General features: G+C 38.4%; 2 protein-coding genes across 3 annotated transcripts in view; one reads left to right on the top strand and one right to left on the bottom strand.

Annotated features, from left to right (window-relative positions):
- Nucleotides 1–19397, top strand: part of ubr1 (ubiquitin protein ligase E3 component n-recognin 1) — a 28796-nt gene extending 9399 nt beyond the window's left edge. For both annotated transcript variants that reach the window (XM_014013455.1, XM_014013445.1), the window contains 46 exons: nucleotides 245–504; nucleotides 2595–2673; nucleotides 3028–3138; nucleotides 4964–5091; nucleotides 5168–5306; nucleotides 5383–5445; nucleotides 5550–5673; nucleotides 5817–5924; nucleotides 6017–6105; nucleotides 6186–6284; nucleotides 7392–7549; nucleotides 7631–7730; nucleotides 7820–7948; nucleotides 8117–8297; nucleotides 8377–8429; nucleotides 8531–8641; nucleotides 8714–8779; nucleotides 8874–8975; nucleotides 9064–9127; nucleotides 9212–9336; nucleotides 9439–9491; nucleotides 9583–9685; nucleotides 9766–9814; nucleotides 9893–10047; nucleotides 10139–10238; nucleotides 10337–10440; nucleotides 10764–10844; nucleotides 10959–11140; nucleotides 13458–13666; nucleotides 13758–13854; nucleotides 13966–14118; nucleotides 14203–14303; nucleotides 14401–14503; nucleotides 14581–14729; nucleotides 14801–14856; nucleotides 14946–15042; nucleotides 15777–15844; nucleotides 16081–16228; nucleotides 16354–16438; nucleotides 16645–16781; nucleotides 16865–16973; nucleotides 17046–17102; nucleotides 17195–17272; nucleotides 17356–17526; nucleotides 17640–17741; nucleotides 18442–19397. In XM_014013455.1, coding sequence (XP_013868909.1) covers nucleotides 251–504; nucleotides 2595–2673; nucleotides 3028–3138; nucleotides 4964–5091; nucleotides 5168–5306; nucleotides 5383–5445; nucleotides 5550–5673; nucleotides 5817–5924; nucleotides 6017–6105; nucleotides 6186–6284; nucleotides 7392–7549; nucleotides 7631–7730; nucleotides 7820–7948; nucleotides 8117–8297; nucleotides 8377–8429; nucleotides 8531–8641; nucleotides 8714–8779; nucleotides 8874–8975; nucleotides 9064–9127; nucleotides 9212–9336; nucleotides 9439–9491; nucleotides 9583–9685; nucleotides 9766–9814; nucleotides 9893–10047; nucleotides 10139–10238; nucleotides 10337–10440; nucleotides 10764–10844; nucleotides 10959–11140; nucleotides 13458–13666; nucleotides 13758–13854; nucleotides 13966–14118; nucleotides 14203–14303; nucleotides 14401–14503; nucleotides 14581–14729; nucleotides 14801–14856; nucleotides 14946–15042; nucleotides 15777–15844; nucleotides 16081–16228; nucleotides 16354–16438; nucleotides 16645–16781; nucleotides 16865–16973; nucleotides 17046–17102; nucleotides 17195–17272; nucleotides 17356–17526; nucleotides 17640–17741; nucleotides 18442–18583 — 5172 coding nt within the window. In that variant the 5' untranslated portion in view covers nucleotides 245–250 and the 3' untranslated portion in view covers nucleotides 18584–19397. The remainder of the gene's footprint in view (nucleotides 1–244; nucleotides 505–2594; nucleotides 2674–3027; nucleotides 3139–4963; nucleotides 5092–5167; nucleotides 5307–5382; nucleotides 5446–5549; nucleotides 5674–5816; nucleotides 5925–6016; nucleotides 6106–6185; nucleotides 6285–7391; nucleotides 7550–7630; nucleotides 7731–7819; nucleotides 7949–8116; nucleotides 8298–8376; nucleotides 8430–8530; nucleotides 8642–8713; nucleotides 8780–8873; nucleotides 8976–9063; nucleotides 9128–9211; nucleotides 9337–9438; nucleotides 9492–9582; nucleotides 9686–9765; nucleotides 9815–9892; nucleotides 10048–10138; nucleotides 10239–10336; nucleotides 10441–10763; nucleotides 10845–10958; nucleotides 11141–13457; nucleotides 13667–13757; nucleotides 13855–13965; nucleotides 14119–14202; nucleotides 14304–14400; nucleotides 14504–14580; nucleotides 14730–14800; nucleotides 14857–14945; nucleotides 15043–15776; nucleotides 15845–16080; nucleotides 16229–16353; nucleotides 16439–16644; nucleotides 16782–16864; nucleotides 16974–17045; nucleotides 17103–17194; nucleotides 17273–17355; nucleotides 17527–17639; nucleotides 17742–18441) is intronic.
- Nucleotides 19398–21292: 1895 nt separating this feature from the next.
- prph2lb (peripherin 2-like b) overlaps nucleotides 21293–24189 on the bottom strand; it is a 4346-nt gene continuing 1449 nt past the window's right edge. Inside the window, exons 3-4 of the mRNA XM_014013403.1 lie at nucleotides 21983–22229; nucleotides 21293–21841 (exon numbers count right to left, since the gene is read on the bottom strand). Of these exons, the coding sequence (XP_013868857.1) occupies nucleotides 21572–21841; nucleotides 21983–22229 (517 nt within the window). The 3' untranslated portion in view covers nucleotides 21293–21571. The remainder of the gene's footprint in view (nucleotides 21842–21982; nucleotides 22230–24189) is intronic.

Below are 24189 nucleotides of genomic sequence, written 5' to 3'. Positions count from 1 at the left end.
CACTGAGTTGCCGCCATGTGATTGGCTGATTAGAAATTAAGTGTTAACGAGCAGTTGGACAGGTGTACCTAATAAAGTGGCCGTTGAGTGTATATACATATGTAGTAAAATATATATGGTAAAGTGCACCAAGATCAGCAGTGCAGTGGGTTGGGGTTAGCATTCCTAAAAGTGAACATTTCCTGCTCATGAGAATTTTGTGGTAAATGTGTAAACAGTTTTTTTTCTCTCTGTTGTTTCTAAGGAATGGATGGAGGCTGCAGACTGCAGAGCGGAGCTGCTCCGGTACCTGAAGGAGCACGTGCCGCAGATCTTCTGCCTGAAGAAGGAGTCCAGCCCTCAGGAAGAGGATGAACTCGCACAGAGCCGTCTCCTTTACCCGCTGGAGTGTTTCCTGTTTGGAGAAGACCCTGAAGATGGTCTGGAGAAGCTCAAACAGGGCAGCACCTCCTCTCAGCTCTGCGGACGCGTCTTTAAAGAGGGAGAAACAGTGTACTCCTGCAGGTCTGAATAAATCCTGTGATATTTTGTAATACGTTATAGCTACAGAATTGGGGTTTGGGGAAAGAGCACAATTTTTCTGCTGCATGTAGGGATTATTTTAATTGCAGGGGATTAAAAAAACTGCATTTCTTTGATCATATGATCTTCTCCCCATATTTATTTTTCTTCAAAMATGGTATTGACCCTTTGCACCCACGTGACAAAGTCACGTGATACCGGCATGTCGGACRGCAGAAGGCACGTAGCGATGTATTGAATTGAATGGCAGCGATTGTTTTTTTTGAAGTTGTTTTTTTGTTTTTGCCATGGTTTCTACTTGTTCAAGTTTAGATTATTTTTCTGTGGAAGTCGCACACCTAGTTGRGGCTCACAGACAGCGTTATTTACAGAAGTTGGACATAACTAGCTTAGAAATCGACCCATATCTTCTCCCTCCGGACGAGTTTGTTAGGTTTTCATAATGGCCAAGGTAAGACTTGCTTGTTAATGCTAATGTATTTTTATTTGCCGATTCCGTACGTGATTCTAGATGTTTTTCAAAGCGACCTCTGTCTGACGCTCGTGTTACATTAGCGTCTGCTTCCTGAGATCCCACTGAGCAGATATACTAACGTTAGCATCAGACCTTATGAATCCAGTCAGAGAGGCTTTCTTATTTATTTTCTTCATCAGATCTTCTTTCTGAGCAGTGCGTTCTCCACTCTGTGTGACTGGTTCATAGCTGTGCAGATGGATGGCTTTTAGAGCTGGCGACAGCTAGCAAGCTAACAAGCTAGTMGCTTCTCTTCATGTAGYTCCGGGTACAACAGCGCCCCGAGCTGCGCTTCTTTCTGTTCGATATTTAGCTGAAATGATCCATTCCCAGTTAAATTAAAAAGATGAACAGCTTTGATGATCAGCTGGTCTGATTTTATGACCTGAATGCGCAACTGGTGTTTACTCCATCAACGTGGAAAAAAAAAWAAAAGCTTCTCCTCCTCCGACCTTTCACTCAACAACACTGATACAACATTGAGTAAAAACAACTATATTTCCAGCTATCACTGTTGTTTATATCTTCACTATGACACGGAGTGTTGCGGGTGGGCAGACGGAGAGATTAAAATATTTTAGAACCAGCAGCGCTGCGTCTTCAGCCCGTTACTGTTCGGTCCGAAACCGGAGAGACACTCCGGTCCACCGGCCGACTGCGCAGCAGCTTAAAACTACGATAAAAGGACAAGTTTGGTTTGTTTCCTTGTCTGTTTVTGCAGCCGACTGCGCAGCAGCTGAAGACCATTTTTACAGCTAAATCAACAAGGGGGAAAGAATGATATTAGGCTACCAACTGCCTGATTCTCCTGTAGCTCAGTARTAGCTTATGGACACATGTCTGTTTTTGCCGTTCATCATGGAAAAAAGGGGCGGTCTTCTGAGGCGCGTGACGTMACGTGCAAAGGGTCAATAACAAGTSTGTGTGGTTGTCACACCCTGTGGAATTAAAATGATTGATTTAAGTGTTAAAGTCTCTTAAGATCAAAAGCAGAACTTCATCATTGATGAATCATCGCTTTTTGAAATCACCAAATACTTAAATTAAGAATACGTTTRCTTCAATAGGTTTTAATTTGACATGGCTCTAATTACACTGCAACAACTCAGTCTGTRGGCTATGTGTTGATAATAAATATTTAATGAGTAAACTCACTTAGGTTCCAGTATTTTGCTAACTTTAGAAATGATGTATGTGAAATTCAATCACTCTTTTAAATGCAAATTTTTTTTTGTAAGACTTCTTTTAATTTTTGTCCTAAAAGTGTGTTTACATTGATAACCAGATTATTTGAGTTTTTAAAGTATTAAAGCAGTAAGTTATATTACCCTAAATTAAATWAAATCAATTATAATCAATCCCCATGATGTGTTCTAAATGTCATGAGTAAATATAGATGCAAAAATAATGAAATAACGATTTTTTTAAATTTTTTGTATTCTGACTTCAGTTTTCAGGTGAAAGAACGTGAGGTGATGTCGTGATGGAAAAGTGCAATGTCCTCTTGACTTTTGTGGAMAATTCTAAATACAAAATAAAAGTTTTCATCTTATTTCAGGGACTGTGCGATAGATCCCACTTGTGTTTTCTGCATGGACTGCTTCCAAGACAGCGTACACAAAAGCCATCGATACAAGGTTGGTGTTATTATAACCATTCCTGTTCATCAGTTAGCAGCTTGTATAACTTTCCATTTTCAAAAYGAAGAATTTGTTGAAGATTTCTTCTAAGTTGAGATCCTAAGTGTCTCTGCTTTGTTAGTTCCTTTAGTCACACATGCCTCACTGATTAACATTTGTGTAAAATATTCTTAAAACTTCACGTTTTGCTCGTGGTTAATAATCACATACTACTAGCTTTTCTGTTGTAGCCTTAGTGTTGCGCAGTGTTGTTGTCCCACGCACAGAAAGTTAAACAACACTTAATTACCTCTGTGTGTATCCATTATCTCTCTCCCAATGAGTCAGAAATTTGTTTGCTTTTCTTCCCAGATGCATGCATCATCAGGCGGGGGGTTCTGCGATTGTGGTGACGTAGAGGCCTGGAAAATTGGTCCTTGTTGCTCCAAACACGACCCGGGAGCAGCCACTGCCATGGTAACGGTGAGTTACGAAACAGAGAGGAAGAAGGGGTGTGAGAATCGTGTCCCACTCTGTGTCACTGAACCTCGGAATGCTTATTTTCCCGTCTTATTAATGACTGCTGCTGTCCTGGCTGAACATACGACTCAGAGAAAGGAAAACTGAAGCACTTTGCAGACGAAAACTCCACTTGAATCCAGGAGAGTCTGGTTAAAAGTAGCTTTTCTGCATCTTTTTAAAAGTTACTGAACTGTAAAAGGATGTATTCAGTTTTGCAGCGGCTAAAGCCTGCTGATTTGTCTCTCAGCAGATGTTTGCCAGACCCCTCTTTGCTCATGATCGTGTTTAAGGTTAGCTCTGATAAGATCACGCTCAGGGCTTGTGAACAGACATACAGCTCGGCAGCTCTGTGCTTGTTTTTCTGTAAACAGCAGGTGGTCCCGTTAACATCCCTAGTTTTATTCTAACCGCTTGCTTTGTGTTTGCTTAACAAAACATTGTGATGTTTGGTGGAAAATTAGTTTCTATTGGATTAGATATTGATTCTACAAGTCCAGCTGCTTTTACTGATTATCAGGAAAACATTTTGATCATTTCACTCCGTCATCAGCTTCTTGTTTATAAAGCTGAATTCCACATTTTCATTCTAAYMCCATATATTAACCTAAGAGGTGTGTAAAATTAAACAAATGAATAGCCACAGAATTCAAAATTCAATTGAKTGATTGTTTGATTGATTGATACTTTATTAATCCCAGAGGGAAATTCAAGGCTTCCAGCAGCTGTACATTTACAGACAATAAAAATAAAAAGTAGAATATTCAAAAAAATAAAAATACCTATATTGCATTTGTGTAGAGAGAGAACCTGCTATAAATTGACCAGAATCACATGATTATTTTTCACTGTACTGAGATGAGTTAAACAGCCTAATTGCCTGTCTTTTTTTAAAGAACAAAAAAACATTATTTGTGTGTAAAATATAGAATTTCACATATCTCACATTAAAAACTTATCCTTTTGTAAAATAAAAATGCTTTAGAGTTGAACGTAACATTAATATGTCTCATTAAGAAACTTAAAACCTACAAATAGTAACAATTTGTGCACATGTGTCTGTTCTTTACTCATTTGTACTTCTGTTTAGACACAGACTCTCTTTTTRCAGTTTATGAAAAACTGAAGTTATTTTTTCTTTTTTTGTAAAGGAATATCTGATTCTGCACACACAAAATCTTGGATAAACTCACACTCCTCTTCTACTGATGTGTGGCTAAGTTCTGTGTGTAGCTCGTTTCTTCTTCTGTGTCTGATGTGGGTGTTGGACAGGAAGTGGTCATCACATGTGTTGTTACATCATGTCGATCATGTGCTGACAGAACTTACAGAAAAGGTGTTCTCCAGATTCACAGACACTGCTGGGGTATTGTTCTGGCCTAAACTTTGCATTAAGCTTCACGTTTAAACATTTTTTGAGTACTTTGTTGTTTCAGTAAGCCTCTTTGTCACGACTGGCCTATTTTTTATTTTTTTTTGTCTGTGTGGAGTGCGTTTGCAAAGCCAGGTAACAGCGGGTAGGAAGTGGCAGCAGAAACTCACCCAAATGAGCAAATTCTGTGAGATGCTGTGATTTATGCTGAATTCCATTATGTTTGGTAAATTACATGATTTTGTTTGCGTTAAATCATAGGGCAATAATTTAGGCTAAAGGTGGATTTTTTGTTAGTAATATTACTTATTGAACATAGGTAAATACTTACATGGTTAGATAATCATGAGAAATTGAATTTGACAAAAAGTTTTAAATAAAAAAAACGCAAGAATGATCTTTTTCCTTTCTGTGCAGGATGAGTGTATGCTGGAGCCGGAGTTATACGAGCGAGCCGAGAAACTGTTCCGGATACTCCTGCGCTACATCACAGACTTCTTGGTGTGGGAGGAGAACTTTGAGCTTTCAGCTGAACTCCAGCCTCGGTACGGCCCGCTCAGATCAGCTGAAAACGCGACATCCTCGACTCAAACTGAACAACGTATCTCTTGATCCTTGCAGGACAAAAGAAAATGCTTACTACTGTGTTTTGTACAATGATGAGCACCACTCATACGACCACGTGATCTACACCCTGCAGCGTTCGGTTCACTGCGGTCAGGCTGAAGCGCAAACACACACAGCGCTTATTGACAAAGAGGTATTTATTTTTGTTCTATATTCTCATGATTTTCACTTTCAGAGTATCACTGTACTGACTGGTATTTGTTGAAAAGGGTCGGCGGGCAGTAAAGAGAGGAAACTTACGCTCCTGCCAGCAAGCAAAAGAATCAATCAGGGTAAACCCTTTCCTCTGGCTCTGCTTATTTATATCTTCATTAAAAAAAATAAATACCTGCTGCATTTTAAAGAGGTCACCAATCTTTTCTTTGCTGTATTACAGTCCAACTCGGAGCACATTTCCCTGCAGCCGCTGCGTGTGGAGATCCTTCATGCTTCTGTAATGGCTCATCAAACCTTTGCGATCCGCCTTGGTTCTTGGTTCCAGAAGATCGTCGGTTACTCAGGTGTTGCAGTGTCATAATATTCATACATGAACCCCGCATTCTTAACAGTTTAAYTGAGAATATTTTTACACATAGATGATTTTTCAGGAGCCACATCATCTTTGTATTTATTGTATTGTTGTGTAACTGTGTGTCCTCTGCAGCGGGCTTCAGGCAGGCCTTCTGCCAGGTGGCGTTGGAGCCAAACCYCGACAGCGATAGCCCATGTCTCATTAGCAGACTCATGCTGCACGATGCCAGGATGTACAAAGGTAGGTTAGCCGCTGTGCTGGAATGTTATCTATCGTAGTTTGATCATGATTATATTCAACAATCAGAAACTTTTTTTTTCATTTCTTATAAGGAGCTCGCAAGATCGTGCATGAGCTGATTTTCTGTAGCATGCTAATGGATGCAGAATTCAAAAGGCTGTTTGCAATTGAATTTACAAAGGTAAGGAAGAACTGATTTATTTTTGAAACATATACATATGTTTGTTTTTAACTGATCCATGTATTATTTGTCCTTTTCAGTACTACAAGCAGCTGCAGAAGGACTTTATCAATGATGATCATGAAAGGAGTATCTCCATCACAGCTCTGTCTGTCCAGATCTTCACRGTTCCCACATTAGTGAGTTTTATTTTCTGTTGTTACATAATTTATACAGCATGARTTTGTCCTCTTAGCTGCAGCTCACTTGCAGTCTYGGTGCTAAAACCTCTRTTTATGGACATCTTGTATGAATATGAATGGTAAATGGACTGTACTTGTATAGCACCTTTCTATCCATTCAGGACACTCAAAGCTCTTCACACTAAAATCTGTCCTCATTTACCCGTTCACACAGCACTGTGTTAGGTCTYTACAAAGCTAAAATGTACAATCAGCTATGGAGACTAATCKGTGCCARTCWCATTCATATTTATACATTTTTARGGGGATTATTTCTTATGAGTATGACTACAGGCCTTATGTTGTGCTAATCAACACAAAACCTATTAGAATAATATGCTGCTTTCATTTTCCTCCTTCTGCCTTCCTAGCTGTTATCTTAGCTGCTCTGTTTTGTCTCACGCCCAATTTTACTAAAGTTTACAAAATTTACGTAAAGTTACGAACAGACAYGAAGCAGAAATATTGATAACGACACACAACAACAGCTGCTGAAGCTTAGATCCAAAAACAGTTCTGCTGCGGTGGTTTGATTKAAGAAACTCATGGCTGGGTGATCCCCGAAGGTGTCAGTCAGCATTATGTTGACACACATCAGTAATGGTACGGCGYGTCATCTGAAAATAGTCTGATGCAAACGTCCACGTTRTTACACATGGCTGTAATTTATTGTATGCATGAATCTCCCACATTATAAAAACTAGATTTGTGAGGATCAGTCGTGTGATGTGCAATACCCCCAGTCCTGCAGTGAATTTCTGGCCCTGTACAACCAAGGACCAACAATCTAATAATATCTCTTTTTGTTTCAACCTCGACCTACATTTGCTTTTATGCATTGAACAGCCTTGCTTGTTACTGATTCCACAGCAAAAGTACTTTTTTTAAAATCAGTTTTTATTCTTTGTTCAATCTAAACTGAGTGTTTTGACGCACACTCTTACGCCCTCAGTTTAAACAATTTTTTTGAGTTAATTTACAGGTTTTTCATCTCATTAAATAACTAATTTAAGTCTGTTTAAATGTATTACACGTGTCTGTTCTCCCATGTCTCTTCTCTCTTAGGCCAGGCAGCTCATTGAAGAGTGTAATGTCATTAAAGTGATAGTTGACACAGTCATGGAGCTGCTGCGGGAACATCTCGATGGCAGCAATCACTTTTTCTTCCTCGGCTACAACTCTGACAAATTCTCACGCATCCAGGTTATTTTTCACGACCTCAGGTAATAAATACGTTTCGGTTCCGCACACTTTCGTTCCTATATTTTGCAGGTTTTATCTTAAATGTGATTTGTGTCTCTCAGGTATATTTTAATCAGTAAACCGTCAGTGTGGACTGAGGAGCTGCGGGAACAGTTCCTGGAGGGATTCAAAGTCTTTCTTGGATTTCTCAAATGCATGCAGGTCAGCTTGGGTGTTGGAACATTTTAACCACGTTATGTTAACACGACAAACCAGATATTAAACCGTTCTTTATGCGTTTTTGTTATCAGGGTATGGAGGAGGTGAAGCGGCAGCTTGGTCAACACATTGCAGTGGAGCCAGAATGGGAAGCTGGTTTTACGCTCCAGATTCAGCTCCGTCACATTCTCGCCATGTTTCAGGATTGGTGTTCTTCTGATGTGAGCTGCTGTCAAATTATAGTTTCMTTTTAAACCTAAATCACCAGCAAATCTAAAGATTATTACTATTATCTGAAAAAGAAACACACTGGCTGTGAAGCTTTTAATTTAATTCATGTTACTGAAGTAGCAAGGAGAAAATAGCTGTTATGTTTGCCCTCCCTTTAGGAAGAGATGTTGCTGCTCGCCTTTAAGGAGTGCCACTCGGTCCTGAAGCAGTGCAACAACCAGCCCTTCCATAAAGAAGCCACTAACTATTACATGTGCAAACACATCGTCCAAGTTTGTCCGTATAAAGTCTCGCAGGAGCCGGTTAGCATACACCTGCCCATTTCCAGGCTGTTGGCTGGTAGGAGGATATAAATTTAAGATGAGCAGTAATTTATAAAAAAAAATCAGTGAACTAACTGCTTTGTGTTTTGTGATAGGTCTGTATGTACTTCTGTGTAAGACAGGGGCAGTTGGACGTCTTGATAATGTTGTAAGTAACACAAGAAGAGAATAGTTTATTTAATTTTTTTCAAGACATAATAAATAAGCTTCTGATGTAAAACTATCAAAAAGCAAATTCTCATTTTTTAGGAAAGCTGTGACTTCACTCTGCTGGCGGAGCATCCTCTGCGCTGTGTGGTTCTGGCTGCTCAGGTCTCAGCAGAAATGTGGCGAAGAAACGGGCTGTCACTGGTCAGCCAGGTAAACGGCTGTCTTTTGCTCGATATATTATCTGTCAATCTCAGAATATTAATCATCTTTTTATATGAACAGGTCTACTACTATCAGGATGTAAAGTGCAGAGATGAGATGTACGACAAAGATATCATCATGCTGCAGGTGTGTGAAACGCAGCTGTCGCTTTTTTAACCTTTTATTGTTCACATTGTTTTTACAGTGTAACAAAATATGTAACTTTAAATATTTTCTACAGATCGCTGCTTCCAAAATGGATCCCAACCACTTCCTCATGATGATTCTGCTGAGATTCGAGCTTTTTGACTATTTCAACGGAAATCGTTCAAGCAAAGACCAGGCAAGTGAAACCAGGCTAATTATTCAGGAATAAAGATTTTTGTGCTTCCAGCTTTTGTTCTAACAGTAAAATCCAATAACATTTTCAGGATGAGCTGATGCAGTGGAACCGTTTGACAGAGGAGATGCTTTACCTGCTGATTGTCATCTTTGGTACAAGCTGTCGATTTTCTGACCAGTTTTTGGTGTTGCTTATTGTAAAATCAAAGACGATATCTRTCAGTGTTGTGTTTCCAGGTGAGCGTTATGTTCCTGGAATCAGTCAGGTCACCAAAGAAGATGTGACGATGAGGGAGGTCATCCATCTCCTGTGCATTGARCCCATGGCTCATAGCACCCTGGTCAAAAATCTACCAGAGAATGTATGCTTTGTTCCCCGAAATTCACAAGTTTTTTTAAATGAACTTAATGACACTCGGGAGGAAGGGACAAGATTGCTGACATTTATTTTTTTTTGCTTTTAGGAAAACCATGAAACAGGCCTGGAGGCAGTAATAGCTAAAGTTGCTACATTCAAGTATGTAAAATTAAAAAAGCAGCATGAATGTTTTACTTTGAAAATATTTTTTGTGCAGCTTAAAATCTGTTTGTTCTTTGTCTGTTTTTAGAAAGCCAGGTGTGTCGGGACACGGACTGTACGAAGTAAAAAAAGATTGTCTTAAAGAATTTAATCCTTTCTTCTACCACTACTCAAGATCTCAGCATAGCAAGGTAGCTCAGTGTGAGATTAAAAGGATTCTGTATAGAGTGGCTTTTGGTAAAATGAGTTTTTCCTTTTTGAATGATCTCAGGCAGAGGAGTCTCAAAAGAAGAGGAGAACTCAGGAAGGCAATGATAAAGGTGACTGACAGGCAGCTTTATTTTTACAGACTAGATTTTAATGACTCAGCAGAGCTTAGTTTGTTTTTTTTCCCTCAGCACTGCGTCCTCCGATGCCACCATCCTTCTGTCCAAGATTTTCCAGTTTAACGCGCCTCCTCTGCTGCGATATTATTGTTTATGTTCTGAGAAACATCCTGCAGAGAGCTGCAGAGGATCAGCCAACACATTGGACTGAAGCCATGATCCAAAGGGTAAAAAAGGCATTTTTCTTATAAACAATTTTTTTTGTGAGTGTTACTGAATTCAGATGCATCAAAAGATTTTGACTTAATTCACACACAGGCGCTGCACCTGATTGGCCAAGCACTGCTGGAAGAGAAAGCACAGCTTGAGAACAACACTGTGGAGGAAGTGACCTTTGATTTCAGCCTTAAAGCCCACGGTGAGTGAAAACACTGTTATTGGCTTTAATAATTCGCCAAAACATCTTAAAGCTTTGCTGAGTTTCTGTGACACAAAGTGTTTGATCTGTTCTTGCAGTCATTGGGTCGGAACAAGGAAAGTCGGTGTTTCTCTTGTTGTCCAAAATCAAAGCTTTGCCTTCCCTTGAAGCTCAGAAAGACATGATCATATGGCTTCTACAGGTAGGCTGTAGATGATGTGGTGCCATATCAGGTTAAATTTAAGGTAATAAGGTTTATTTACAGTTTAGCTTATAAAGATGCTGTTGCATTAAAGTTTTTTTTGTACACAGGGATGCAGCATAATTACATTTATATAAAAACACACTAGGATTAGATTGTGAAATCATGTCTAGGTGCCTTATTTTTATAACAAACGTGAAAAAATGTCCACTTTTTGTCTGTTTTAACTATTCACAAGTAATGGAATTTTAAATAGACATCATCCTTTAGTGTTTATGATGTTTATTTTTTGCTGTATTTCTATATTATTTTAATTCTTCTAGATGTTTGAGATCATTAAGTGCCTTAGAGAGAAGTCCAGTCCCACGGTGTCAGTAAGCATGGAAACCAACAAACCAGAAGAGGTAAATTTAAAAAAGAATTCAAAGATACTTAGATTTACACAAACTAAACACCACGGTATAGATGAGACGTAGTGTAGTGGTGTCTTGTTTTTGACGTGTCCTTCGTTAACCCAGAGTGCTCAGGACAAAGAGAAAGCTGAGAGGAAACGGAAGGCGGAGGCGGCGAAGCTCCACAGACAGAAGATTATGGCTCAGATGTCGGCGATGCAGAAGAACTTCATTGAATCAAACAAGATGCTGTATGACAACATGCCTGAGAGTGGGGCACAAGGAGAACCTGTAGCAACTGATGAGAGGTGAGCAGACCCGTTGTAAACTTTAAATCTAGCCTCCAGAATTATTTATATCTGCTGTAATTTAATTCCCGTCTAAATTACTGCAACTCCCCACTTTTTAGCGGAACTGCTAAAATCCACCCATAAACTCCCAACTGGTCCAAACCTCAGCTGCTCACGACACATTTATTTCTTCTCGTTTGGACTATTTAAACAGTTTATTCACATGTTTAAACAAGAAGGAGCTGGACAGTTTTCAGGTTGTTAACTCACATAAACAAACTTCTCTTCACTGGCTGGTTAACGCACCCCACATTCTTGTTTTTATTGAGAGATCTAGGCTATTTTTGATAATCTAAATATGTCATTTCATAGCTTTATTTTCCATGATTAAACTGTGATTAATTCATGTGCAGAATGATCCTGTCATGGGTCATCTCGAAACAGAGTGTATTTWAAAAAAAAATATACAAGATTAGTTAACACATCCCATAACCATTTGCAACAGACTAGGGCTGAACGATTTTGGAAAATAATCTAACTGCCATTTTTTAATCTATAAATTGCGATTTAACATGCAGTTATTATTTTTTATGTCTTCTCAAGTATTTTTCAACAAACAGAAGCATTAAATCAATCTGTTTTATAATAAACAAAGTAATATTTTTAAAGCACAGATTACAATAAAGCAAACAAATCTGTGGCTTTACCTTTTCACCATTTCTAATTGTTCTTGTTTCATAAAACATGATATTAAACATTTTAAGTGAACTTCCTAAACACTGTCTGAAATTCACAGAAGTCTATAAATAAATAGAAAAATTACATAAATGTAAAAAGAATAAAGCTTACTGCTTTCCAGCCAGTAACATGAAAAAATAAAGTGCAAAAAATATAAAGAGAATAAACATCTGCTTTAACCAACTTGTTATTTTCCAGTTAAATCAAACACAAGTTGCTAGATTACATCATCATCTAATATGTTTGCCAATAATTGTGATCTGAGCTGTAGGAGAGATGTTAAAGAGAAAAAAGTGAAGAAAAACACTAAATATGTTCAAAACTGCAATTAAACTTAATGAAATAAAATTACTTTTATGACTTCAATGCTTAGATCCACATTACGTTAATTAAATTAGTGATAATCTTAAATTTAACCTGCAGACTGTTAGATATCACGAGACAGGGAGGACGAGGTGAAGAAGTGACTGATCTGTGAGTCAAACACAGCTGAGTGCAGAGATTTATTTTACAGAGACAGTACCAGAGGAAAAAAAACATGACAGTAAATATTATATCCCACTTTGTAAACAAGGCAAAAGCAGTTGCAGCTTTGCAGATACAAGATCCATTTGCAGCAGACTCCTCTCAGCTGATGGCAGCCGGGTGTGTGTGTGCGCGCTGCTGAACGAGGCTTCAGCTTAGGAAGGGGAGGGGCTCACCGCACCGCTCACTGCTTGCGGAGGGGAAGAAGAGGAAAGGAGAACAGTGCTGTCGCCAAAACTTCTAAAAGTCTCCAAAAACACCGGGAAAAGTCAACAGATTTGTCGCTAGTCGCTTTTTTTGGGGTTAAAAAAAGGCGCTAGAGGGGTCTGAAAAGTCACTAAGTTAGCAACACTGCTCCGCTCGCTTCACTCCCAAGTCAAGTGACCAGTCAAATCGCAGCCTGTGCAGTTAGAAAATCTTGTTTTAACATATCGCAAGATTATCGCAAATGCGATTAATCGTTCAGCCCTACAACAGACCAACATATAATTATTTATTTCTCATTAGAGAGATAGTAAATGAGTCTGGTTATGAGATAGTGAAGACCCTTCCACTCATTGTGACGTCTTGCCCCTGAGGTGTGACCAGACCTGGAAGATAATAGATAAAATGTGTGGATTGTTTTATTCGATACCAAAATATCCTTGGACTGAATAAAGGTCTGCAGTTTGGTCCAGCTTAAGGTATTTATATGGTTTTATTCTTCACAATTATATGTTCAAGTCTAAATCTGAACTTGTCTCCTGGTTCGTGTCTCAGTAAGRACACATTTCTTACACAACCACCAGCTTGCTGCAAAAATATGGGCTCAAGCGCTTTCARCCATTTTCAAATCACAAATTAAAACTCTTCTTTTTAAACAGGCGTTTTTAGTTTAACATTCACTTCTCATCGTCTCTATTTAAGTTATGTTATTGCGTGATGTTTTGTTCTTATTTTTGTTTATTTTATTCTTTTGTTTTTTACTGTATTTTATATTGTATTTTATTGTACGTCTTCTTCAGTGCCACGAAAGGAACCTTAAAATAAAACTTAGTATTATTATTTATTTGGGTTCTGCTTACTTCCTCAGTTGTGCCATGCAGGAGAGGGAGCTTTGCATAGCCATTGGAAGTCAAAGAGGGCCCACCCCAGCTGAGAGAGAGGTGCTCACCTGCATCCTTTGTCAGGAGGAGCAGGAGGTGTTGCCTCTGGCTCCGGCCATGGTACTGACAGCGTGCGTCCAAAGGTCCACGGTTTTGACGCAGTGCAGAGGAACGATACCGCTCTACAAAACAGATGGTAATTCTTCAGTAACKTAGATTTACTGTGAGAATCCAAGCTGTGTGTGTGGACGTTTGTCAGACATGTTTCTGGTATTTACCACTTAAAGGGTCAGGGACATATCCCCTCTTTATGCCTCCTGAGCTTGCTGTGGGGACCCACACTGGGAGTTGTGGACATGTCATGCATGCCACATGTTGGCAGAAGTGAGTTTACCAASTGAACTGAAAATCACAGCAGAGATGCTCCTGTTAAATGTTAAATGCACATTTAACCGTTGCCATTGTTCTATCATTCACTCCCACCTCCTTCCCAAGATATTTTGAGGCCGTTCAAAATACCACCAGGAACCGCCTCCACGCTGAGCTGATTGTTGATCTGGAGAACGGAGAGTACCTGTGTCCTTTGTGCAAATCTCTGTGCAACACCGTGGTTCCTCTCATCCCATTAGAGCCACTTACATTTAACTAGTAAGCCTTTTTTTATTGCCATTAATCTTCAATATTGTGTTGTTTAAAGAACGTGGAGAGAGTAACATTTTGTTTCCTTTGCAGTGACAATGCAGAGATAATTGGACAGAATTTAACATTGCCTCGCTGGATTCAGGTCCAAACTGCCAGAATTAAAGGACTGAAGTCCATCACTCAGGATAACGGTGAGAAAAGCTTATAATAAGGAAACTATATTGTCATATAGTTGTAGGTAAAATAACTAAGTGATTTGWATTCTGGTTCCTCTCATTTTTCTTGCAGACATTAACGCAGATGGCAGTAGTGGTATTGGTGGCACTGCTGGGCTGTGTGTTGATGGCCAGGCAGACTTTCGATCCATTCTGTCTTATGGCGTACAAGAACCGTGAGTGAGACCATCAGCTCTTTCCCCTTTATGTTTCCATGGAGCAGCCCAGTAAACAATCTGCTTTTRCTTCTTAGGAGAAAGTTCTCAGACAGCATCACAGAGATGCTGGTTGTGTGCGCCACCACAGTCCACAGAGTTGGCTTAAAGACGGCACCCAATGAGCTTTGTCCACACGTGCCTCTTATGGCCTGGAACACATGTGCTTTCACCATTCAAGCCATAGGTAACGACTTGGCTTTCTTTGTAATCTGTTCAGGTGTGCAGTTCATAAAATCCATCTGCTTCTCTTCACAGAAAACCTCCTGCAGGAAGAAGATAAGCCACTGTTTGGATCCTTACAGAACAGACAGGTTGGATACCACATACCTGAAAGCGCAGTTAAAACAAAGCGTGTCAGTTTTGGGGAGAATTATAACATTTATTCCCTCTTGTATTTTAGATCGCAGGTCTGAAGGCGATTGTTCAGTTTGCAGCATCGCAGAGATTGAAGAGCTCCCAGGCAGTTATCCAGAGGCATTTCACAGACATGATGGGGGGTGAGTCCACAGATGGATGTTCATTACATCAGAGTTCATTGACTCCATGTTTGTTTGACTTTGATATCATACTGAAACAATGCTTGTGCRATGTAAGATGTTTGTAATCCCTGCAGTTGTTTCACAGTTTGCGGACTCAGTCTTTAGCAGATTATTTTTGATGGAAGGTAACTATTAGTAGTTTGTGGTAAATCTTGATATCACAGGAACCGTAAATACAGTACAGCAGGGTTAATCAATTGGTGCCCAATGAGTCCCCCTCCCATTTTTTTTGTTGAATACCAGTGCAGTACATTAAAGGACATTTTTTTCTTGTGCTTTTTTGTGAGTTTTCTGACTAAATTCTTAAGAACAAAATCATTTCCTATTTTTGTAACATAAAAATTAATGTATATTCCGTTCCATATAAAAAAATACATGCAAAAAACTGCATTTCCACCGTTTAACAGTTTACTCTATGGTACCGTGTTACGTGTAGCTGCTAATTGTTTAGCTTTCGTGTTTTTGTTTGGTTCTTACTGCATTAAGATGCCACCCAAATAGGCTGGTGGCCTTTTCTGGATTGCATCCAATCCAATGTTTTTTTTTTCACAATCTGTGGTAAGAACGTAAGCCCCATGAAAATCAGTGCTTCACTAATACCTATTCCTACTCCATAAGTATGTATTAATTTACCTATTCAGCTGATAATTGAGCTGTTTTCTTACTGTCAGAGCTATATTGTCTCTCCTCAGTTTTGCTACCTGTCATGAGCAGAAAAAACACACCTTCTATCCTGGAAGTGGACTTCTTCCATCTTCTGGTAGGTCTCAATCAAAAAAATAAGATTTTTTTTATTGTATTTGTGTTGAACCTTTTGTGTACAGTCAAAAGGCAGATAATGTAGTGATGGTTTAAAAGAACACCACATTTTAACACAAAAATTTAGTATGTTTTGAAATAAAACAACTGAAAMTAAATCAAACAATGAAGTAATTCTTTATTTTACAGGGTCAAAATCTCCACGAATACAAAATTAATCTTTTTTTTTTTTGTCAGGTGGGCCTGGTGTTGTCTGTACCTTCRTTGTATCAGGAGGAAGGAGTGGACTTGCAGCCGTCTGCTATAAGTTCTGCCTTCAACAACCTGTACATCTTTCACCTGGTCACCATGGCTCACGTGTTGCAGGTCCTTTTGACTTCCACAGGTACAACAAAACCCAACTGATCCAACAATAGGACGTTTATCAGTTCACTGCAGCAGCTCTCTGGATTCAACTCACAATGAGGGCGGCTATGTTTATCTAAAAACATTTTYGTTTGCTTCTTTCAGATTTCCCTGCTGTGGGAGATGAMGAGACGGAGGAGGCGAGAGCAGCAGCGGAGTTGTACACAACAGTGTTGCAGCACACAGGACGGTACAAGCATTTTATTATCAATAACACGAGCTACATGGTCTTTATTTTGTCCAACATGTTAATCTTTTTGTTTTCTTGTTTTTCCATCATTTTGTGTAAGAAGGACTGAAAATTAAAAAACAAAAATAAYACAGAATCTGACTTCTTTGTATCAGATGCTTTAAAAGAACCATTTTTCACGTTTTGTTGGTCTGTTTGCTCTTCAGACTGACTCCAGATTTGTCCGGCAGCTCTGTGGCACAGAGAGTGAAGATGGGAATCGAACCCTTTCTGCGCAGCGCTGCTCTTTTTTTCAACTGTCTCACAGGAATACGTCCTCCAGAGGACCTTTTTAGTACATCTGGTACGTAAAACTGCAAATGTAATGTCGTATTCAAGTACAATATATGAAGCTTTAAGTACTCGGGCTGATGTTTTCTGTTATAGGTAGCCCTCAAGGACACATGGAGGCACTATGCAGTTACTTGGCGCTACCTTTCAATGTATTCCAGCTCTTCCAGGACTACAGAGAGACTGTTTCTCCTCTGCTGCAGAGGTAAATCATTCATGCAGTGTATTCAACTGTGAAAACATGGAGTTTTGTAACCTTAACATTTTGTTTGATTAGGTGGTGCGGAAGCCCAGTTATAACCAAAGCTCTGAAAGGAAAAACTCAGATCGTCAGGTTAGCGTAATCACTCGTGTTATTTCTGCTTCTGTTTTGACTTGTATCAAGCCTCCACTTGTAGTTACTGATTTAATGAATTCTTTCCACAGATATCCAAGGAAAAGGAATCGTTTGATTGATCTTCCTGAGGATTACAGCGCTCTCCTCAATAAAGCCAGCCATTTTCAGTAAGCAGCAATGTCACTTTTTTATATTCACTGAATCTCATTCTGTTGTTGACGTTACGCCTTTCTGACTTGTCTGTGTTCAGGTGCTCAAAATCTACTGAAGATGAGCGAAAGCATCCGACCCTTTGCCTGGTCTGTGGGGCCATGCTGTGCTCGCAGAGCTCCTGCTGCCTCAGCCAGCTGGACGGGGAGGACGTGGGTGCGTGCACAGCCCACGCTGCTACCTGTGGTGCTGGAGTGGGCTTGTTCCTCAGGTCAGTCAGCCTTTTTAAAGATCAGCTTGTTTTTGGCTCTGCATTCTTAGCTGAGGACAAGTTGTTTTCTTCTATGTTGTTGAAGTAAATGAAGTTTTATTTTATATTACCAGGATAAGAGAATGTGAAATAGTCCTGATGGCAAGTAAGACTCGGGGAAGCACGTACCCAGCTCCTTACTTAGATGATTACGGGGAGACCGACCCTCATCTTGGGTAAGAATTTTTCTTCTCGAGTCTTTGTTTTGCTTTTGATCACAATTTTTAAAACAATTGTTATGCTTGGAATTGAAGCTTGTTTTTATGAGTTTGTTCACATGATTAATTGTCATGTGAACAGGGGGAAGTTGAAGAAATTTATTAGTCATGTTAGATACTGATTTTAAAAGCACTACACCATTTCCATAGTTTTCCTTTTTAAGTATTGATTCTTATAATCTATTGTTTGACTATTGTTTTGTCTTGATTAAAATAGGTTTAGATACATGCCTGAAACATCATGACAACACATAATAAAACCGTTTATAAAAACATCAGGAGAGCATTGCTATGTCTTTCATGAGATTTTCAAAAAATGTATACAAAAAATGCTTATTGTTATAAACTAAGTTTTGAGAAGAATTAAAAGAAACTTACAATTCAGAGTGTCTGCAATTCAGCCTTAGGCCTGTAGTGGGCGCACCAGGCACTGAAGAGCCATGTATTTATTGACCGGGACTTCCGGTTTTCATTCAGCGTTGGTTTCATGTCTGCACAGAGAACATTAAACCACCTTTCACTCCAGTAACTGGTGTTGTATGGTCCATCTCTTATGATATATTATGATATAGAGAGAAAAGTCAAAAGTATTCCTAATTATTACCGTATGGTACCAAAAATAAAAAATCTGTCACAATCTCTGCTTTCCGTTTTCCAGGAGAGGCAATCCGTTGCACCTTTGTCCCGAGCGCTACAGGAAACTGAACCAGCTGTGGCAGCAGCACTGCATCCTGGAGGAAATCGCCCGCAGCCTGGAGGTGGTCAACGTTATGTTTGCCTTCGAGTGGCAGCTGGTGTGATCGTTACTCCAGCTGATGGCGGCCAGCAAGTTTACGATCACAGCCATAAAAAAACAACAACAACAAACAAAATAAAYGGTTCTGTCCTCAGTTCAGTGCTCCTAAGGCACAAACACATTTAACATATTTCTTCAATCAAAAAGAGGCCGATCTCTTCCAGAGGTGGAGCTGTCAGAGATGAAAAATACCAGAGGGAGATGGATCAAAACGTAACCAAGTCGCCTTGTTTTAGCTTGATTGCCTGCAGTAAAGATGACTGAAGCTCTCAAACAAAATCAAACATCAGATACACTCTTTAAAAAACTTTTTTTTTCAGTTAACAGATTTGAAAGGTCAGCATTCTCTATTGTGTTGAATAACTCTGCCACATTTATTCAGTTGTTTTGGAGGATGTATTCATGGTGAAGGCTCTGAGCATGGTCACAAATCGGACGTTTTGCCTCCTCGCTGTGTACATGTTCAAAGTTATAGATGTGCAACCTGCTGTCAACTTTACTCATGTATAAACAAATACATAGTGAATAAAACCTATATAAATCCAACTTTTATATTTGTCTGCTTTCAGATAGTGTTTTAGAAAAAGTATACTCACATTTGAAATTATGCGTATTTATAGTTAAAAACCTGTAACTAACTTTTTTTTTCCCTGCTATGATATGGCTCCTAAAAATGTAAAGGAACTTTGGTATGACTTCTCAGTATCTCTCTCTCTCTCTTTTTTTAGTATAAGACTAATAATTAACTGTGTTTGCATTTTGTGTTGTACTACATAACTTCCAGGCTGTGGTAATAAAAACATGAGCCATCTACTGAACTTTTGTTCCAAATGACTGAATCGGTAATTGCACAGGAATTATATTAATTCTGTGTAAATGGAAGACATGTTACTTGTAATAGTCAATCTGTTTTCGTATTTTGCAATTCTCAATATGGAATAATTTCAAATTGGCATAATTAAGCAAGATATAAATAATAAAGGGCAACGACTTTTCTTTTAACCTATGTACTCCATTTAATAGATTATTTCAATGTCAACTTAAGTATTTTTTTCAGCTTTGTTAGATTATCCTAGCAAAAAGTGCAGAATTAGAAGGTAAAATAAGGTCACATTGCTGAGGCATGAGGGGTTTGTTGTAACTTGTTCTCTATTTTAATTTATTCTTAAGTGAAAACATCAACAGTGGTTGATTCTCAGAGTTGTAAAGCAACAAAGTACTGCTGTGCTTAGATGACATTTTGATTATCAGTGCTTGAGTACCGGTAATTATTTTTCAACTGACTTTTTACTTCTACTTCTTATAATATACACGTGTGTGTGTGTGTGTGTGTGTGTGTCCCATCATATCGAAATGAGGATTAAGTCAAATTTGGTCAAAATGACCTCATCACATTTTCAGATTCCCGGCTTTAAAAGCTACATTTTGATTCCTGGATCATTCTGATATTGTTAGTGGATCCAGATATGTGACTTAATTTGTCTTGTTGGTTACAATAATACTTGATCTGAATCCTAATTTTATGTCATTTTAATGAGGAATTTTTGATGTCATTATAAAGGGGAAATGTCAAACATTTGAATATTGAGATTTTCCAGCTGGAAAGAAAGAAAAATATTTCTAGCTCAAAGGGAAAATCTCAATTTTAGGGCGTTTTTGCTCATAATCTTTTTTTTTTTTTTTTGTTGATCCTTCTCAAACAAGTGCTTCAGAATTTTGTTTTATGGTTATATTTCAGACTGTTTATTCAAGTGATACATTGATATTTATTATTTATTATGCATTGACAAAATGTAATTTTTGCAAACGTTTTAATCAAAACACTATTTGCCTATTTTTCCATTTACCACTTTTAGACTTAATCCTCGTTTCGATGTGATTGGTCACATTTCTCCAATCCAGCTAGTCATCTTTCAATAAATAAATAAATAAATAAACCAAAACCTATTCAGATGTATGGCACTTCCCAGACAGTGACTTTAACTGTGATTGGATGAGAAGTATAAATGTATAACATTCTGACACCTTACTGGCTTTCATGTGATCCATCACTCCTGCACGTGACACAAATCACGTCACACTCCAGCAAAGACATATGAGACTTACGAGGCAGAGACATGCAGYTGAAACAGACTAGTGCATCCCAAAGTTTTCAACATCAACATTTTAATATAACATTATAGTCATTATGGCCTTTARAAAGATGTTTTTTTTCTTTTGGGAGATCACCTCCCAATAAATGTCATTTTAGAAATTTTAACTGCTCACTTTTACTCGATACTTTTAAAACTTAAGTACTTCATATAAAAAATTTACTTTTGATACTTAAATACAGTAAATATCTGATATTTTAAGACTTTAACTCAAGTAGAATTCCTAGAGAACACGTTAATTTTTACCAAAGTAATTTTAAAATACTTGTACTTCACTCAAGTATCACTTTGAGGTACTTTATACAACTCTAATTCTGCTCAACAATCAGTTGCATTCTCAAGTAAAAAAAAAAGTCCTCGTGTTCTGATTTCACCCAAAAGCTAAAACGACAAACCAAATAACTAGGTCTCAAATGTAACTAAACCTCAGATGTATATACTACACCCAGAGAAGTAATTCAGTCTGATTCACACCATAAATTAGTTTTAAACTGTATCTAAAGCTGTAGGAAKCATTATGGCCACTTGGTGTAAAACCACACGAGACTGAGGCAACAAGATATTAGTAAACAGTTTACAGTACGGTTTTGTGGTGTACAAGGAACATACGTTGTGAAGTGTACAATAAAAAATAACTTTTTTATGATATCCTATCAATCGTGTCAACAAGTTATAAATCTTGAAACAACAAAAACAAAGTCCTCTGAACAATTAATGCTCAGTTTAAATGTTTAAACAGATGCAACATCAGGAGCTTACTGTTTGTGAAAGTTTGTTTCATCGGTTATTCAACATGTTTTTAGTTACTTCAAATGATTGAAAAAAGGTTGTATTTTTATTTATCCTTCTGTATTGTGTTTTGGTGGAACGTTGTCTGGTCCGTAGTGCGCCTTGGACGTGGACGGGACGTCGACGTTGGGGTCTCGGTTGTGGCCTGCGTCGATCTGGTTGTTCTTGCCAAGGTTCTTGATGATGCTCAGGTTGGTGCGGGCCGTTTCCATGAGGCTGGTTTCCAGCAGCCAGCCGTCAGAGTCCGAGTTGGGGTCCCCCTGTCTCAACACATTCTCCAGGGAGGTCTGGAGGTAACGGACCCCTGTCAAAACTGACAGCTGGAAGAAGACGGGGACATTTATTGAAGATGAATGAAGACAAATCATGATGTAAATATAGATATGCTGGTATTTGTTCTAACAGGGTCCCAGGAAAACTCCTTTCATGTTGCTGGTGCCACCAGACTAAATGCTCCTCACCTCAAACAGCCAGGTAATGAGGACTGTGAGTCCAACAGACTGCATGATGTGGGTGTAGTACTCCAGCAGGGCCTGGCGGCACCCTGTCATCCACAGGTTCAGCTCCTCGGTCTGGTGCTCGTAGTTGTAGTGGGCAGAGTTGTTGGTGATCTGCTGCTGGATGCAGGGCCGCGGGGAGTTCAGGTTACAGCAGCTGAAGGGAACTCCATCCATCAGGTACTTCCCTTCAACGTTACTCCTCAGTCGGCTGAAGAGCAGGAAAAAAGGTCAAAGGTCAGATTCTGTCTGATAAATGCAGCATCAGCAACCTTGTAATGATATTATGGTTTTGGGTGACCAAATGAACGCGTAATATGACTTTTACTCCATTAATTTTACAGAAATCCACCTCAAATGTGGTGTGATAACATCTGAGACTGACAACCCCGCCGTATTCTAGGAGCTAACAATATACGACTTTACTTTTAGAATAAACTATGACTGTTAGCGAAATACATCATTAACCACTGGAAATATTTTAATGAAACTTTCTGAAAATAATCACTGGATGCACGTCTGCAACCGATTATCTTTTGGAAGCAACCTAATTCAGCATGGTTACCTCAGCCCACTGACCTTAGAAAACACAATAAAGGCTAATTCAGTCAATTTAGCTGATCTTGACCTTAAATTTGGTGTGGTGGTTGTATATGACAATCAACCCCAAAACATACTTTAAGTGCTCTTCATAGCAATTAATTTTTGAGCTTAAAACTTTAAAATTAACTGACGAAGTTAACACTGTTTGCTTGTCAGCAAAATATCTTACAAACCACTGACTGAGTTTTCACAAAACTTTTAGAAAGTAAAAATCTGATTTACATTTACAGCTGCAGAGTCAATACAATTCAAGGTGATTGCCACAGCTAGTTGATATTGGCCAACAAACGTTATCAGTGAGTCAGTTTGACAGATTTTGAGGTCAAATTAGCATTTTTTTTTGCACTTGACATCTTACAGTTTCATGGCACATGACATTATTTTCAAGGTTTTACCACAATGCTGTCATTTCTCAACAAAAGTTGATGTTTCTTTACAAATCTGGAGTAAAAGAAGCCAGGTGACATGCATTTCAGCAAGGCCTTTATAAGTAATGTACTCAGTAATAAAGTATGTACTCTATTCTGGTTCTGCTCTTTGTAACTTGCATGTGCTAATTTTAGCTTCTTTTGGCTTATATTTAGCTGATTTTTTCCTGCTTGTTTATCTATCATTCTGACCTTTTCTGCTATTCTTCTGCTGATTTCAACTTTCTTTTTCTGCTACTTTAAACTTTTCTTTGGTTACTTTCATTTTTTTCCTGCCCCTTTCAGCTATATTTATTTTTACTTTTTATCTGCCTGTTTCTGCATTTTACTGTTCTTTTGCTTTGGCATTTTGGGTTTCACCTTAACTGTTCAAATTCAGCAAGCATTAATAGTTCAGTTTAAAAATATTTTAGCTTCAGCAGCTTTCAGCTAAAATTATTCAAAATAAGCATTCACTTATGGGGCGCCAAGTGTAAAATGAAATGTAATAAAATTTCACTTACAGATTTTTCATTTTTCAGTTCACTTTTTGAGTGTTAAAAGATTTCCACTAACATTTTATTGTTACTTAGCTCACTGTTCTCACATTTAGCAAATTTTTACTAAACGTTAAATTTAAACATTAAAAAATAAATTTAAATATTAAATCCTAAATCTAAATGTTTAAATCTAAATGTAAAAGTTAAACCTTAAATTTTGAATTTCACATTTAGGTATTTTGGAATGGAATGCAGCCTTTGCTGTTGGTGCTCGGCTCATGTTATGATGTCATCATCTTGAGACAATAGCAACCGCTAGCACTCTAATGCAGCTACAGCTTCCATACAGGACATCAAGCTTGCAGTTATGTCTGGTTTCTGAGCTGCACTTCAAACTGCTGGACCACAGGTAGCACCCATATTGTTTTATGAACATATTTTGAATTTAGATTTTAAAACTCTTTAGAAGTGTTTAAAGCGTTAGCAGAAGTTAGCGTCAGCTAACCCAGATGAAGTCATCATCCTGCGACAAACATCAAGAATGGCCTCCACTAACCGCCACTAATCTTGCTGAAGAAGTTCCATTCCAAAATACCCAAATGTGAACTTCAACATTTAAGGTTTAACTTTTACATTCAGATTTAAACATTTAGATTTAGGA

The sequence above is a fragment of the Austrofundulus limnaeus genome, unplaced genomic scaffold (assembly GCF_001266775.1).
Source record: "Austrofundulus limnaeus strain Quisiro unplaced genomic scaffold, Austrofundulus_limnaeus-1.0 Scaffold2, whole genome shotgun sequence".
Lineage (NCBI taxonomy): Eukaryota > Metazoa > Chordata > Actinopteri > Cyprinodontiformes > Rivulidae > Austrofundulus > Austrofundulus limnaeus.
This window is presented reverse-complemented; position numbering and strand designations above follow the sequence as displayed.